The sequence below is a fragment of the Glycine max genome, chromosome 9 (genome assembly GCF_000004515.6).
Source record: "Glycine max cultivar Williams 82 chromosome 9, Glycine_max_v4.0, whole genome shotgun sequence".
NCBI classification, from domain to species: Eukaryota; Viridiplantae; Streptophyta; class Magnoliopsida; order Fabales; family Fabaceae; genus Glycine; species Glycine max.
Genome location: NC_038245.2, coordinates 46,778,975 through 46,796,690, shown reverse-complemented (window position 1 = coordinate 46,796,690; position 17,716 = coordinate 46,778,975). Strand labels below are relative to the sequence as shown.

General features: G+C 31.5%; 2 protein-coding genes across 3 annotated transcripts; both read right to left on the bottom strand.

Moving 5' to 3' along the window:
- Window positions 1-2,355: 2,355 nt before the first annotated feature.
- LOC102664801 (uncharacterized) lies at window positions 2,356-5,515 on the bottom strand. Its single transcript, XM_006588262.4, has one exon. The coding sequence runs from the start codon at window positions 5,349-5,351 to the stop codon at window positions 2,619-2,621; it is 2,733 nt and encodes a 910-aa protein (XP_006588325.1). The 5' UTR covers window positions 5,352-5,515; the 3' UTR covers window positions 2,356-2,618.
- A 3,810-nt stretch (window positions 5,516-9,325) lies between these two features.
- On the bottom strand, window positions 9,326-13,057 carry LOC100804456 (homeobox-leucine zipper protein HAT3). Of its 2 annotated transcripts, none has more exons than XM_003534420.5 (4): window positions 12,666-13,057; window positions 11,559-11,851; window positions 11,036-11,115; window positions 9,326-10,158 (listed from the first exon to the last, which is right to left on the bottom strand). In XM_003534420.5, exons 1-4 carry the CDS (start codon window positions 12,835-12,837, stop codon window positions 9,828-9,830), a joined length of 876 nt encoding a protein of 291 aa, XP_003534468.2. In that variant the 5' UTR covers window positions 12,838-13,057; the 3' UTR covers window positions 9,326-9,827. The 2 variants fall into 2 exon arrangements, with proteins under 2 accessions (XP_003534468.2, XP_006587771.2); XM_006587708.2 differs by having other exon boundaries at window positions 11,559-11,854; window positions 12,666-13,049.
- Window positions 13,058-17,716: the final 4,659 nt, after the last annotated feature.

Genomic DNA, 17,716 nt, shown 5'->3' with positions numbered 1-17,716 from the left:
TATTTGTTTGTGTGTGTACCAAGGCTATTTCTAGCTGACAGTTGAAGATCAGTTTCTTTTAAAGGATGAAATCATCAAACAAGACTTTGCCCTTTTTAATATTTTTTTTTCTATACAATTAAAAATCAATTTTAATTATCACATTTGAGGAATTTAGTTATTATTTTTATTTTCAATCCTATAAAATCAACTTCTAAGGTGATGATTATTTCTTATCTTATTTATATATTTTATCTTGACATTATCTCGAGCGTGAAGTTTATAAGACTAGACATTTGTAGGTGGTTCAATAAAAAAACTTCGTACCCCATTGTCCAGAGGCTCTTTGCTATGCGAAGGTATGGGGGAGGGATGTTGTACGCAGCCTTACCCTTGCATATGCAAAGAGGCTGTTTCCGGATTCGAAACCATGACCAACAAGTCACCAAGGCACAACTTTACCGCTGCACCAGGGCTCGCCCTCTGTAGGTGGTTCAATAGATTCAATAAATATCGTTAGAATGGATTTTGATATCATTTAAAATGTAAATTCAAGCTTAATTCAATTCTAAAAATTAGGTTAAAGAATGAGGGTTGATCATATATATTTTATGTTGGTTTTATTTTTAACCAATGTGAAACTTGATTTTTTTTTTCTCAATACACTCTCACATCTAATAATAATAATAATAATAACAATACACTTTAGTTTAAATACTAACATCTTTATATTTTAGTTTGGTGTGAAACTATCACAATATAGAGATATAAGAACTAAATATAAAAAAATGTTTATATAAGGACAAGCAATAAAACTTAAAGTTTCTAGGTATGGGAACAAAAATGCAAATTGTAGGGATCAAATAATTAATTAAGAATTAATTAAACTTAAGAGAAATCATCATGTATCTGAATGCCAAGTTGATACTTTTGAATATGTTAAGGCTTATTTTGTACTTTTTCAAAAAGAAGTTCCATCAGAAAAAGAATTTGTCATAATTTAGTTAAATGTTATATTTGTGTGTGTACTAAAGCTATTTTCAGCAGATAGTTGAAGGTGCCTTTCTTTTAAGGTGTAAAACCATCAAGTTAAGTTAACTTTTTTAAATATAATTTTTATACACAATTAGAAATTAAATCTTAATTAACATACTTAAAAGAATTTAGTTCCTTCTAGAATAAAGAATTTTGTTAACGTAGACATTCTATATCAATAAAACATTTTAATTTTTGAAAGAGATTTTTTTTCTTTATATTTTTAGGTTTATAAAAATGAATAATTTCTTTAGTTATTTCAAAAGAATTTAGGTTTATAAATTGTCAACTAGTAATTTTAATTTTCAGCACTAACATTTTATCAAAAAATGTATTTACATTAAGATTGTTTTATATTTAAAATAATTTATTATTAAAAGTTTAACAATTTAGAGCTTGAAAAGAAAAACTACCCGTGCTTAAAAATTAAACAAGTTCCAACATCAATAAATATATTTTTTATTTGATAATTAATATATCAACAAAATGATACCTCAAATGTAAAGACATTTTAGTTCTAAGATGTCAGAACTTGATTTATGTTATAAAGGATCCGTTTTAAGTTGTTTACAAAACTTTAGAAAACTAATTTACACTTTTTAAAACTTTAAGGACTAATTCGCACATGACCTACACATTAGGTGACTAACATGCATTTTTCCCTTTTATAAATAAACTAGTGGCGAATCTTGGCTTTTCCACCTAAGCAACACACAATATGCTAATCTTCTATGCACCTCTTTGGTATAAAAGGAAAAGAAGGTCTTCCATCTACCACCTTTGCCTCACCTTGCTCTTTATTCCATGATGACAGATAAACCTTATTCAAGTCACATGCTTATTTGTTTAATACATCAAATTAAAACAAACTAACACAAAACAAAACTGCTTGCAAATACTAATGGAGTCAAGAGGTGAACTCTTAAATCTAACAGCATCTTCTTTCTATAGTGAAAATCCAAATTTATCTCAATGCTATGTAAAATTCTAAATTACGACATGATTTTTTATTGGTCTTCAAGCAAAGAGACAAAAATATATCCAGATATCTCTCCTAGAGTTTAAAATGTTAAGTGAATGCATAAAATTGACTAAAGCTCTAACTGAGGCCCTCATGTAAGACCAACTCTATCTTTGCACACTTGAAGTATAAAGTATGCATAAGCTCACTATACCACTCGATCATAGAAACTATGATATCATGTCAAAGATCAACTCTCCTAAAAAACATAAGCGGTTAGGCATGGCAAGGAACAAATACATGATTGAAACCAGTTAGATGAAGAGACTGCTGAAAAGTAACAACTTCAGGCACAATAGAAACTAACAAAAAAATTCATATGGTGTATTTTAACTTGAGAAAGAAACAGTGGCACCAAAAGTGATATCCATAAATATTTTGTTGTATGTGAAAATAAATAAGTGGAAGACCTGCTGCCACAAAATGACAGAATTTGAACTTCATCAGTTATGCAAAAACATAAGAAGAAAATCAAATCTCCTAAAATGAAGGAAACTCAATGAAACATAATATCACAAGATCTCTCTCTGATGAACTCTGTGTTCATTGGGTTAGAAACAATTGGAGCACAATAGTTTACAAATCACCTAATCTTGTTTTGAGTGATCTTTTGCTCTTTTGATCTTTCAATAGATCCTATTTTCTGAAGCCTGATTTGAGCTTTGAACTTGGCTATAAATTCACTAGCTTTCTTATCCACCTCAGAATCCAGATCTGAATCATTGACACATTCAGGTACCCCATTTTCATATGAGCTCACCTGAGTATTCTCAAGCTCGATATCCGAATCTTGCTTGGATAAATTTTTGGATGACTCTAGTTTATCTCTCCTATGATGATTGGAAAATTTAATCTCAGGCTTAGGACAATAAGAATCCAGAGTTTTCTTGCTGACTCCTTTCAATGGAAGGTCCGGTTCTCTACTTTTCATTCTATCTTTTCTCATTACTGACTCAACATTATTACCGTTCTTTTCACCCTTTTCATCAGTTTGCTTGCTAGATGTTTCTCCTATTCTCATTGTCCCTGAAGTCAGGCCACTGGCTCTTCTTGTTCTGACCGATTTTCCTTGTGATGGAGCTTTTGCTACTCTTGCAGGCTTTTCTGAGTCCGACTGCAAAACATGTATCCGCGACTCTTTTTTGCCAGGGGGATCCTCACCTTCAATCTCATTTAAACCCCTCAATTCACCATTCAAACTGCTCTTTATGTCATCCGGTGGTGAGGAACCATTAGTATATCCACGAGCTTGAAATGCTTGCAATGAAGCTTCACCATTCCTCCTAGCCAAAGGTGATGGTGAACTTGAAGAAGATCCATGTTCTTCCTTTGGCGAGTTCATATTCTCTGACAAAGCAGAATCCAGGGAAGAACATAAACTTGACTGAGATGAGAAAGATCCCATAGACTGGAAAGACCGTGAGCTGAGTGATTCAAGTTGAGTTTCATCAACTGACATTGGCCTGAAATACGAAGGACGGGAATCACCCGCATATTTTCCTTTAGATTCAATCATTCCATTTCCAGAAGAAGACACCTGGGAACTCTTTCCCAAATCCACCTCTTGGAAATTCCTGTTTTCTGAAGCAGGCACATAGGAAGTCTTCTTTTGTTCCATATCCTCCTCTTGGAAATTCACATTTTCTGAATCATGCACATAGGAAGTCTTCTTGTGTCCCATGTCCTCCTGAAAATTCATATTTTCTGAAGTATGCATATGGGAAGTCTTCTTTTGTCCCATATCTTCCTCTTGGAAGTCCATATCTGATGAAATTGAATCCAAGGAAGAATACATTCTTGCGTTGGAAGAGAAGGATCTCACAGCCTCAAAAGCATTTGAATTTGAACCGAGTGAGTCAAATTGAGTTTCATCAACTGACATTGGCCTGAAATGTGAAGGAAAAGAAGCAGCACCATATTTTCCTTTAGTTGCCATCTTTCTATTTCTTGATGAAGACCCCTGGAAAATCTTCTTCCTCGAATCTCTCTCTCGAAAATTTGTATTTTCAGAAGCAGGCGCATAGGAAGTCTTCCATGGTCCCATATCTTCCTCTTGGAAATTCATAATTTCTGAAACAGGCACAAAGGAAGTCTTCCTTTGCCCTACATCTTCCTCTTGAAAATTCATCTTTTCTGAGGCAGAAACATAGGAAGCTTCCTTTAGCCTCATCTCTTCCTCTTGAAAGTTCATATTATCCAACAAAATCGAATCCAAGGAAGAATACATATTGGTATGGGAAGAGAAAGATGTTGTTGACTGCATAGACCCTGAACTGAGTGCTTCAAATTTAGTTTCATCAGCTGAAAGTGGCCTAAAATGCGAAGGACTGGTAACATTGCCAAATGTCTTCTCCCTTTCCGTCCATCTATTCGTTGAGCACCAGGGAATCGCAGAAGCTGATCCACCAGCAGCAGCAGCATCATTAAATTTTTTCTCCAAATTGGAAGGACCCAGATCCCCAAATTCCCTATCTCCGCTCTTACCCAATCCGCTAGAAGAACCCCTTGAAACTGAACTGGAATCACTTTCATTGGCATATCTAGAACTATCTACATCTCTAGCAACCGATCTCAAACTGCGAATCGGTAGCCCTAGAGGTTTATAATCAACAACCTCCCCACATTCACCGGTGTTGCAGTTTGGTTGAGCCACAACCACCACTGGCTCACTATGATAGTACTCAGAATTCCAAGCTTGAACCACACCGGTTCCAATTCCATTCCCATCACATCTAACAGAATAACCAAAACTATCTTCAGAAATTGGCAAATGGGTTTTGTACTGTTCATCAAAAACACCAACAGTACCACCCCCATTGGAGCACACACCCCCTGGCCCCCCATCAAAGTACTGATTATTCCAACAATGCACCATCTTCTCATCAACCTCACAAGAATTTCCATTTTCGTTATCACACCCATTATCATAAAAAATATTGGAAGAAGCAGGAAACACTTTGGACACATAACTAGGAGCAGCAGCAGTGGAATCATTGGCACTAGAGTGAGTAGTTTCTAATTCTGTGTGTGTGGTGTCAAGTTCTGAATTTCTTCTACTAAACAAACCATAGGTGACAGCAATGCCAATGAAGAGAAGGTGGAGAAGCTCCCAGAACTTGTTGAGTATGGTTTGGCTCACAAAGTCAGGGGCTTGGGAGGGAAAAAGTGGAAGAACAGCGACAAACAGTGCCAAGAATAGAACTTTAAGGATGAAACCTGAGCAAGACTTACCTTGGTTGGTGGGTTTTGGTTGGATCCGGGAGCTGTGGTCGGAAAGTGGGAAATGGGGTTTGGTGTAAGGGCTTGAATCTGCCATTGATGAGTGAGTGAGGTGAGGTGAGGTGAGTCCCTCCCAGTCTCTCTCCCTTTGCTCTGTGGTGTGAATGTGTTTGTTGTGTGTGAGATGGGGAATGAAGAAAGGAAGCACTTTGAGGACAAGGAAAAATTCATCTGGGGACAACACAAGCAAGATAAATAAAAAGAAAAGATTAAGGTGATTGTAATTGTCCAACGTAGTGGGGCAGAATTCAAAAGGTTTCACTGTCAATCATGATCGTTTGCTTTTAATGACATATCTACCCTTTGTCTTTTTGGTTTGAGTTTCACCCTTTTTTGGAACTCTTTTTGAGATTTGGGTCATCACAGGGCACAGGCCCAGCCCAAATATATTATTCTTGAATGTGTAGACCTCTTTTTATGTTCGATTAAATAAAAGTCTAGAAGAGATGAATTTTAGAATTTATCAGGATTAGTAGGACAGGTCAGGACTCAAAAAATATTTGATATTTATGAATTATCTATCAATGGAGTTTTCACATCGAAAAGTAGGATTCGAATTTACATCTTTGATATATGAGTCTTATCATTACTAAATAGACTCATCTTTGTTAGTTGAATGCGTAGACCTATTGTCTTTCGAAATTTGACTCTATTTTTTTGGGCACTTCTGTTAAATTGTGTAACATTGACATGATGTTCAAGAGCTTTTGGAAAACCAGTAATTAGGTGATAAATGGACATCTATTTGGTGTGGGATGCTGATGAGGCAATATTTGAAGTGAGCATGGAGATCATTATCCTGTGAGCTGCTCATGCTGAAAGTGGGAGCTCACTGGAATCGGATGCTTTTATGCTATAGGAAATTAGGAATTATCGCACTTAACAACTTCAAGCTTGATGACTATGTTCACCAATAGTACATGCAAATGATTTTATTAATGTACTAAAATGACTAGTGAATTGGTTGTTATTCTGGGAAGGATACATAATCTTCCAACATATAAAATACACGATTTATTCCTCTAACGGGCCTAGATTGTAGCCCAGAAACTTTGCTGGTCCAATTTGAGGAGACACCCAGAAGAGGAATAAGGCTAACGGTTATCCGATAAAAGCTTCCAAATGCAATTTGTGTGGACTTAAGTTTTTGGTACATGTAACCGAAGAACTTGCTAAGCAAAGACACAGTCTGGTATGATAATTGATTAGAGTTATCCTGTAGGTGGAAACAAGATAATTTCACACACTGTCAAGATCTTCTCCAGTTAAATTTTAAACTGCAGAGATCTTAACCCTACAAAATGTTTTCTAATTTATGTATTAATATATCAAAGTAAAGCATGAGAAATATATATAAAAAAATAGTTAAAGATCAGCACTATCAGGTTATTACTATATTTGATGCAGTACTAGTTCAGTTCAAAATGGGAATCCAGTTTCGTTACCTACAAGCAAGCTATTGGTATGTTCTTTTAATATTCAATTCATCTACTCTCATAAATAGGCATGCTAACAATTTATTAACTATGTGAGCAAAGATAGAGGAAAAGCAGGAATATACATCAATTTTGATAACAACACATAGGGGGCTAACTATTCTCAAAAACGACAACACCACATTCAAAGTCATCATTCATCAATTCCACAGCAGACATAGTCTCAATTTAATATAACTAGGTCAAGGACTGTTGTTGCATCTAGCTACACTGATTTTGAGGCAATCAGTTGATGGGAATACACATGCAAGATCAGGAGAGTAACGCCTTACCAAACAGACATGACAGATAGCCACTGTGCACAAACAAAATGATAATGGACACATCCAAGAACTCTCAGAAAAGGGAAACACTGCCACAACATTATGCCTTTGGAACTCACAGATCACAGAATTATGTAAATGGACTAGTTTTGTTTGTCATCATCCCAAAACTGTGCAGTAAATGCTTCAACAGTGGGGGTTGACGTGAATAAATTGTCAATCATGGGTTATCTTGGCACTGTGAAGATTGATTGCCTTTGTTTATCTTAGTTTGATGCATTAAGAGCTAGAATTCAGATATATGTTGGCAAATTGTAACTTTTTTTGTTAGAGATTGAAGTTACTAAATTGTCAACCATACTTAATTAGGACTTAAATCCGAAAGGAACTTGCTGCGCATTAACGCATTGTTAACTGTGCTTGTTAAGATATTTTTTTAAACTTACATTTTAAGTTGTTTTTAACATTAAAAATGTCAAACTACCTTAATATGTTGAAGTGCTTATATATTATTCGACATCATTTTAAGGAATACAACTTTTGCATGACCTTGATTGATTCTAGGATGGTTTTATTGTGCCGCTCAGGCCTCTAAGTATTGCAACATATTTAATAACTGTATTTGTAAGGGCTTTTATATTCAAGTCAATGAAGAAGAGAGTTTAGTGGTTTATTTGTTACTTGTTAGGATTAAGACTAATCTTGTGCTTTTCTTCATGTCCTTTTATTGAGTCTCAATTTATGAATACTGTTATCCTCGTGTATGAATAAGTGATGTGTGTGCACTTATATTTCGTATTTTTTTTAATTTCTGTTTTAAAGATATTTCTCTATTTTTGTTTTGCCTAATTTTCTTTTGGATTTATGCTGATTTGTTTATCAATTTGAGCTGTTAAGTCGTTAGACATTGGACCGACAGGGTCTAACCATGAAATTTTGATGTCATCAGTGCATACCGCACTTGGGTTGTATTGAAACTCTTGGGTTCTTAGAAGTGTAATGTTCACTTTAAAAGATAAAGTGTCGATTTTATTTTATATTTTAACTATACTAGTATTTTAATTTATGTATTATATAGGATGAAAATTTTTATATAGTTAAAATTATAATAAACAAATATCTTTTATAACATAAATTCATTATAAATCTAAAACTATATTTTAGATTTAAAATTTATATTGTAATTTAAATGATTCACTTTTTCATATAGCAGAAAAAGTAACTACATAACTTACAAATCCACCATATCCTATCATCTTTTTCTTCATGAACAAAGATTCACAAATTTATCTTTAACGAATGGTTTGTTGGAGCGGAATGCAGAAGATTTGATAAAGGAGGGAACGAAAAGTGGAAAATATGTAATGCTTCCCTCGGTGATTGCCGGTGACAAAAAGAAAGTGGTTTACAACTGAGTCTCATGTAATTTTTTAAAACTGACCATATATGAGAGAAAAATCAGAGGAGTGTTTTCTTAAGTACCCCTTCTTTTCCTTTTCTTCAATAACCAAAAGATATAAAGTACATTTCACATATTAAAAATCCATCATTTAAGATAAAAATAATAATAGTAGAGTGAGTTAGAAAGAATATTACTGCATTCCTTTATTTTTTTTATCATATGATATAACTTATTTTACATACATTTTTCATGTGGCATGTGGCAACTTCCAACATCTTAGATCCTTTTTTAGCTCATCAAGACAACTACAGTAAACTCTTGACCAACACTATTAGCTAGCAATGCATCAAATGTGTAAAAAGCAAACCGAACTCCTGATGTAACCAATGATCCAAAATATGCGGTCTTGGCACAATTTTTTTGGGTGCTTTTTTGTGCCTCCTTTAAAACTTTAAACTTTCGAAATCATGTGATATAACCGTTTATATTAGTGCATAGCCACATCCTTCTTTGCATTCTCTCAGCAACTAAACTAATTTTGTAGCCAACGTGCGTTGGTATACATATTCAAAGATTTTGAACGAACTTGTATCTTTCTTAGGAAAGTGAGTTTAAATTCTCTATAAATTACTAAAAAATTTAGTTGTTCAATTTTGAATGGAACAACTATTAAAAACTACTTCTAGAATATCTTGAGAATGAGTGAAAGATGAACAAAATAACACTAAATCCCAGTTAGTACACTGGCAAAAATAGACAAAACAATTAGTAATTGAGAGATTCATAACTCCTTCATGAAAATTCCTCAATTAGAAAGGCAAATTAAATGATTTTCTAATTAGGCAAAATATATAGCTACTCCTTCATGGAATCTGAAGGAAAAATTGTTTATTTATTTATTTATTTACATCTGTAGTTCTAGGACATCTACGCAAAGGTAGACAAAAAACTCCAATTGAGAAATCACAATCATTCCTCCACGTTAATCTCCAATTTGATGAGAACATCACAGATTCGGATTCTCTTTCTCTTCTTTTTATAAGTCTAAACTAATAAATGCTAGTACTATTCGGCATATGAAAATCTTACCCCACTCAAACCATACCTCGCCGGTAACATATCTACCCTACACAAATCCTGAAGTTGACTAGCTATAACTTATAGCATACACAAAATAGAACAACCCTTCACTGAAGACTTAACCAAGTCCAAACTCATATCCTTGATTCCTAACAAAAACCACAAATTGGTGTTCCGTTGCAATTTGATTTTTTTTCCATGCATACATGTCTAGTAATTAAAAATGTCTAGACATCATTATAAATATCACATTGTCCTCAGGCCTCAACCAATTATGGCCGAGGAATTGGGCCTTCAAATGGCCGAGTGTTGAAGGACACGGGCAGCCGGATGTTTGTGCCGAACAGTTTGCGATTGCTCGATGTGGCCGCCACCGCCGAGTGGATGGTGGCAGTGGAGGAGGATGCAAAGGAGTGAGTACGCTCACAAGAAGGGCATATTGTAAGAGTGGTGGGAGGGTTCATATGCATGTACATTTGTGGGGATAATTTCAATGCCCTAAGCTCTTGGACCTCCTTGTGCAACCTTCTATTCTCTTCAGTTAAATTCTCATAGCATCTCTTTAAGTATTCACAATCCACTTCAGTTTGCTTCAACTTGGTCCTGCGTTTATTGAACTAAAATCATTAGATTAGAGTTCATATTATTCCCTTCCATGTAAAGAATAATATACACCAAACTTACAACAACGTGAATAGCCCAAAGTAACAACAGAAACACGCCATCAACAACCAATGTACCATTTGCCACATCTCATAAAAAATTTGAATAAATGCAACATCCAAATATCAAACTTCTATTTCCAAATTCCTCACTACTATACTATATTTGTATGGCCATTCGTACTATCCACTATCCATGTTTTGATATTTGACATCCCCATTATTTTTATTATTAATTTTGTCACATGATTATTGCTAACTTTAGATTTATTGTAAACATAATTGTGTCATTGATCACTGTCGAAGGAGGGGGTAGTGAAACCCATTATTTATTTTGACGTTATGCTAAAGTTGCTTTGATTGCATTTAACAGTTCGAATACTAATAATTAACATTGACGAGGAACAACAAAACCATACCACATGTACATCTCAGTCAAGAATTCATACTTTGTCCCTTCAATAAAAAAATAATACTTGCAAAAAAAAAAAAACTAACAACAAAAACTGAAAGGAGATAGTAGTTGATTTCAACCCCTCATTCAAAATTTAACGCTTGAAATTTGTGAAAATAAATTTTCAAACCATTCACTAATACGACAATTTTAAAATAATTTATCGAAAATCGAAAATAGCACCTTTGTGACCACATTAATTTTCATATTTTATGTTTAATCCACCTCAGTTAGGCTTCAACATATCAGAAAACACGTGCCAACTTAGGTAAGACGACGAACGTTACAACTGAAAAGAAAAAAAAAAAGGGAATATAAAGTCAACAAATAATTTAATTCAAATATTAATTATTTTAAACCTCACCTTGCTCTTCTGTTCTGAAACCACACCTCTACTTGTCTGGGCTTCAGATTCAACTCCTCTGCCAACGCTTGCTTCCGTTTCTAAAATTGAAAACAAAATAATAATTATAATTCATAATTTATATTTATAAAAATTATGATAGTGTGATAATCACTTTTTGTCTCCAATTTTTAAGACTATTTTTTACTCTTTGATTAATATCACAAACTATATCACTATTATGTTTAATGATGTTAGATTTTATGCACTTCAAAGAACGAGACAAACGAGACAACCGGCGTGAAACTTAGATATTTTTTAACAAATAATAGCATATAAAAAACCTCTGAATAACAATCCATAAAAAAGCCTAGTTTCAAAATAACTCTTCACTCATTTTCTATTAAATCCTTTTTCTTTATCTCTCTTATTTTATTTTTAGATAAAGAGAGAAAGAGTCTCTTTTATGATAATAACAATAATAGTTATAATACCAAAAATACCCTTACACATGCAAGGAATTACAGAAATGCCACTAACTTACCGGATTCAGCGTGCTATGCTCCTTGAACGTTTCTTCCAACACCATGGACTGTTCTTTCGTCAGCCTCAGCTTCTTCCTCGAGGCATCGCTGCCACCACCGTCGTCATCGTCGCTCCCTCGCGAGCACGAGGTCCTCTCACCGGCCACGGCGGCAGCATTATTATCGTCGTCCCTCTCGCTCTGCTTGCCGTCGCCGCCGCTCACGCTCGAGACAGCGCTGTTCGGCGAGGAAACGCCGTCGCACTCCGCCGCCGAATTGACGTCGATTCCTCGTATCATTTCGGAGCTCCGGTCTGCTACATGCAGTTGCAGGTGAGTTCCACAATGGTTTATTCAGGGAATGGCAGTTTTTGTAATTAAAGAGCATAGCCAAGGGTGTTTCTGTACAAACACTTGGATACCTCGGATTTGGAAAATAGAAATGAAAAAAAATGCGCGTATTGAGAAATTATATAACATTTCATGAATCCTGTTTATATATATATATATATATATATATATATATATATATATATATATATATATATATATTATCTTTGAGAATAATAAATTAAAAATGATAAGTTTTTGTAATTTTTAATTGGGTCGTATAATTGATTAAAAATGTTTTATAGGAAAAAAAAACAGAGAAAGAAATGTGAAGGTAAGGTTTTAAATTGCAGTTGCCATTACAATATGATCATCATCCAACTTATGCTAAGGAATTGCTGATAAATGTGGGAAAAAGTGAGTGATGCAATCACAGCATTATAATAACAAATAAAAAAAAATTGACATTGCAACCAAAAAAATAGTCGGTGAGCGTTTTCTAAAACCTTGTGCAAAGGGTAGAACTTGGATCTGAGTTGGGTTATTGATTGCATGAGTTAGATATTAGATAACCAACAAAGGTTCGAGTTTCCAAAAGTTTTTTTTTTTTTTTTTTTTTGAAAAAAAATAGAGTGAGCGAAGAGATAATAAACAAAGGAAAACTGTTGGTGATAACTTTTGATGACAAAATATCCCAACAAAAATTTGGTGAGAAAATACCAACAAAAAGATTTGGGGGAATCATCTACAAACAAAAATATTAGAAAAATAAATTAAGGAACAATAAAAATCTCGTACCTGGTAACTGAGACAAATCACCAAAGAGAGTCTTATTGTGATTCATGGGAACAGGTTGTAGTTGTTGAGGCTGGTGCATGTGATTCAAAGGAGGAGGGTGTTGTTGTTGTTGGTTCACTCTCCCCAAACTCAAACTCAAACTCAACCCAAAATCATCATCTTTCTCACCCATTTTGAGAAGAACCACTCAACCACCAGTGTGTGTGTGTGTGGAAAGAAAAAACTCTGATTTGGGGCACGTCAAAATGGAGGAAAAAGGCCTCTTTGGTGGCAGTGTGTGTAACAGCCTTTTCACTTTTTTTCAGTGCAGGGGAAACTGATGGATGGAACTATAAATATATATAGACACAGCAAAAAATAGTTAATGGATGGTGCAGAGTTAATTATGACCTGGGTCAGAGTGACAAATTGGCTCAATCATGACTTAAATGGCTATACTAAGCATTTTAATATTATGCTTTTTGGATTCTTCAAGTCTAAGTCAGGTTATATTTTAACCATGGTTCGTTTTTAACCAATGTGGGGTGGTTAGTTACTGGTTAGTGTTGGGGATTAGGATTAGTGTGGTTAAGCAAGAGTTTAATTAGCTTTAACTAGTTCTGTTGATGAAAAACAGCTGCTTTTTCGGTAAGAATGTTGACCAGAAAGAGGAAGGGTTTTGAGGAGGTGCATTTGCTTGCTTCACGTGATATGCTTGGAAGCATCATCATCGCCTCATCATGGAGATGATGAGTGCTGTGGAGTGAATGCACGTTTGAGCTATGATAATAAATATATTATTTTTTTAAATTAAACTGCCTTTTTAATAATAAATAAGTGTTGAAATAATTTATTTATTATTAGTATTTTGCGATATGAATGATATTAAAAAAATTGGAAATGGTAAGGGTAAATAATTAATTTAGTCAGTGTAATATAATGACAAACTAATTTTTAGAAGATAAAAAATTTAAATTTTAATGCATAAAAAATACAATAAATTAATCCTTCAAAAAATGTACTGAAAAATTAATATAAGTTTTATAACTTAATAATAAGTTAATTTTCAAAAATATAATTTATTATTAAATTATTTTTAAAATATTTTAATTTAAAAAATTAATTTACAGTATTTTTGAACATTTATATTTTTTATATTAATTTGTTCCTGCATCACATTCGAAAATAATTTAAATTTTAATCGAAGGCACTGAGGACACAGTGATAGAAAGATGGATCGCATAGCGGATTTTGTAAAGGAGTGTGGGTCCCGTTAAGCATGGGTTTTCAATGGCATGCAGCCCCAAATCACGAGGCATAACAGTTGCAGGTAGGAAGAGTTGAACCCCCACAAGTAGCGGCGGCGCGTGAGTTTCATTCGCCGTCGCTGATTTTTCATGGCCACAAGAATAATTTTCTCTTCTCTGAAGTTTCAATGCTAATGAACAAAGAGAAAATACTACTGATATGTACTGTATTACTACCGTAGTTATAATTTTATTTTAATTTTGCTTAAAATTATAATTTGTGATTCAGAATCATAACAACACACAACTCAACCATAATATTGTTAAAAATGCTATTTATAGATCAAACTAAATCTACACTAAAAAAATTTAGTGTCCGTTTATTTAAAAAGAAAGAGAGGAAAAAATAACAAAGGTGTGTCTTATTTTAATTTTAAAAAAATCATTTCATTTATTTTTATTCTATCAAACGGATCCTAAAATTACAAACTATGTTCTCACAATATATAATTGTTCAATTAGGCACAATTTTCTTTTGGTGAATATTCAATTGGGCACATTGATCGATGATGTTAAGTTTAAAATGTACAAACTGTGCCTCTCAAAAAATTTCTCTTTTAGAAATTTAAAATAATATATTTTTGAGAAAAAAATGTAAGGTTAAATGTGTATTAATCACCTTTTAGCTGATTTTATTTGTAGGTTAATTAATTCTGAGTTAAATTATTATATTTTACAATTTTTATTTGATATGCTACCAAACTATTTAATAAATTTCGCATCTTACATTTTTTTAATAATCAAATAAAAAATAAACAATATATTAAAATTTAAAAGTATAATTTTTTAAATTATTATCTAATTTTAAATTATAAATCACCATTATCATAAAATTGTTAGCTTTATAATAACTATCAAAACTTCTATTTATGTTTCTAGAGAATTAAAAATAAGATGAATTCAATGGTTCTATGAGCTTTGTTTTATATTAAAATTATAATTTTTTCTAAAATAATTATAATTTAATAATATTTGAGTTTACATAAAAAATTTATTTACATATATATATATATATATATATATAATTTTTAATATATATACACACACACAAAATTTTAGTTAATTTAAGAAATTAAATATTTCAACTTTAATCATTACTAACAATAAATGTTTTTTTTTTAAATTCTCTTAAAGAAAATTTTGTTCAAAATTCTCGTTTATAATATTACATTTATTCTCCACCTCGTATTTTTTTAGTATTTTTAACGGATTTAATTCACTGCACCTTTTATATATAAATAACAGTTAAGAAACATAATAAATCAAAAAAATAATAATTCAAATAATTTAATAAATTTACCTAAGTTAAAAATTCAATTAATTGAGTACAATAAAATAATTCAAAATTAACGTTATATATATATATATATATATATATATATATATATATATATATATATATATATATATATAATTGGGGAAAGTGTAAAAAAGAAAAACAATTTATTAATAATTTTATAAAAAATTAAATTAAAACATTAAACAAATCATACAGTATATAAGTGCTCTTAAATAAATCATAGAATCAATTAAATTAAATTCAATAATTTAATTGAATGATTGAAGATAATTGATTAATTACATAAAATATATTAAAGTTACTGTATATAATATGATATTATAAAACGTAAGATCATTAACCATCTAGATTTAATATAATTCTTTTAGAATTATAGCAGTGTATTTTGATTCCTATAGGAACTGAAACTAATAAATGTTTCACAATTGATCATATGAAAATACCCGAAAAGATAATTAATGACTAGATTTTTCTTTCATTTTCCCCCACCTTCTGTATGTAAAATTCAAACCATTAATGTTTCACAAATCATATCAATAGCTATACCATAAAAAAAAATAATGATTCCTCTAACTCCTTTTTCAATGTTGTTGAAAATAAAAACATGTCCACCCGGTTAACAGTAGTGGTCAATTGACATTGTTCACAATTCAATGCTGTTTGTAAATTATAATTATATCCCATAGTAACTTCCAGGTTTTCGATAGTTTGAAGCTTTAACGTGCTATATATACTAAGTCAAAATTTCAAAACCAACGCTCAATCAAGTTAAAAGTTTCATCATTAACGGAGAACAGGGGGCAAATTATACCTATGGCTAATAAAGGAAAGCACCGTTTTAATTGTGTTTGATTAAGGTCAATAGGAATTATATTTCATAAATAAGGTCGGTGATAACGATTTGATTGATTAATAATGTACATGCAAAAGATTACTCTAATCAAATTAATTGTTTGAAGAAAAAAAAACATAATTCTATAGTCAGAAAAATATAATAATTAATTTCTATGTATAATTGCAAAAGCTATTGTACTATGTATACATAAATAAATCCGAGTTGTGAAAATGTGATATGATTTTATACAGAATAAAAAAATAATTCAATGATTATGAAAACTTGTTTAAAGTAAGCAATAAATATAAGGGTAGAAGTTAAAAGTAGAAAATTAATTGTTTAAAGTTTATTGATTAAATAATTAAATTGAAGTTTTCATTTATATTATTTCATCAATAATTTTTTTTATAGCAAATGGTATCATTCTTACGCCCCCAGTACTTTATCCCTCCCTGTTCTCGTGTTCTTACGCATTATTCATTATTTATGTGGAATGCATTGGTTTTGAAATGAGCATATACCATGATTGGGTGAATTGCAGACAATCTTTGTACAACAAATACAACTGCTAGTATTTGAGATTTTTTATGAAGAGTTTTTTATTTTCTTTCTATCAGCATCTTATATAGCAGATATAAGTAGCTACTGCTGAGATATGAACAGATCGATATCATTGGAATTTTTCGTTGATATTTCATTGATCATATGTTTTTCTTACTACTAGTGATGCGTTTGAAAATATCAATTAAATAGTTTTTTAAATTATTTTTCTACCGGTGGTGATTCATCTCTTTATGAAAAAAAATACTTATTCCATTTTTTTTAATAATTGCGATATTTCATTAATTTAAGAGCATTCTCAACAGTAGCACTCCAACAAGTATTATTTTTTCTTTAATGGTGCAAATTTTAAGAACACAAATTTTGGTTTTAAAATAGTCACAAAAACAAGTTTTAAAATTGTCACACAATTCTTGATAACTATTAATTAAGAAATGTTTCTTATATACACAACAATTAAGAATTAACTGTTTTCTTATATACATAACAATTTTTAATAAGAGCTATCACATCAATTCTAATTATGGGGTACCCTGTAAATAACTCCCAATGAGATACTCTAATAGGTCTTATATTTTCATTAAGCAGGTTAAAATATACAAAATTCTACATAATTGAAAACCAATTTACCACAAAATTACATTTGTAACATCTCATTTTTTAAATATAGATGAATACTGATTATAAAATTACATATTTATAAATGTATACAAATCATATATATGTTTTAAATTTTTTATATAATATCACTTTATTTTCAATTAACAAATAAAAAGTATATTTTAATAGGTTTACAAATAAATTATCTTTTAATCATTTCATACATTACACATATATAAAATTTTAACCTGAAAAGGCATATTAATGTATGATTTGGATTTTCTTTTACTTTTTCAACACAAAGATATGGTGATCTTAAGAAAAGAAAGGATAATTTTTTTATAACTAACTAATAAAAGAAATAATCGGAATTCGTTTATGCATGCGTCGAAATGATTCGATGAGTGGGAATAGATTATAAGTTTAAACGATTTATAATAAGTAATTTTTTTATTTTTAATTATTTCGG

Excerpts from the sequence above, each read along its gene's own strand:
- LOC102664801 (XM_006588262.4), bottom strand. The coding sequence starts at position 5,351 with ATGGCAGATTCAAGCCCTTACACCAAACCCCATTTCCCACTTTCCGAC.
- LOC100804456 (XM_006587708.2), bottom strand. The coding sequence starts at position 12,837 with ATGGGTGAGAAAGATGATGATTTTGGGTTGAGTTTGAGTTTGAGTTTG. Across the intron at positions 11,855-12,665 it reads TGATTTGTCTCAGTTACCAG|CAGACCGGAGCTCCGAAATG; the intron begins GTACGAGATTTT and ends AACTGCATGTAG. Across the intron at positions 11,116-11,558 it reads AGCATAGCACGCTGAATCCG|AAACGGAAGCAAGCGTTGGC; the intron begins GTAAGTTAGTGG and ends TTTCAATTTTAG.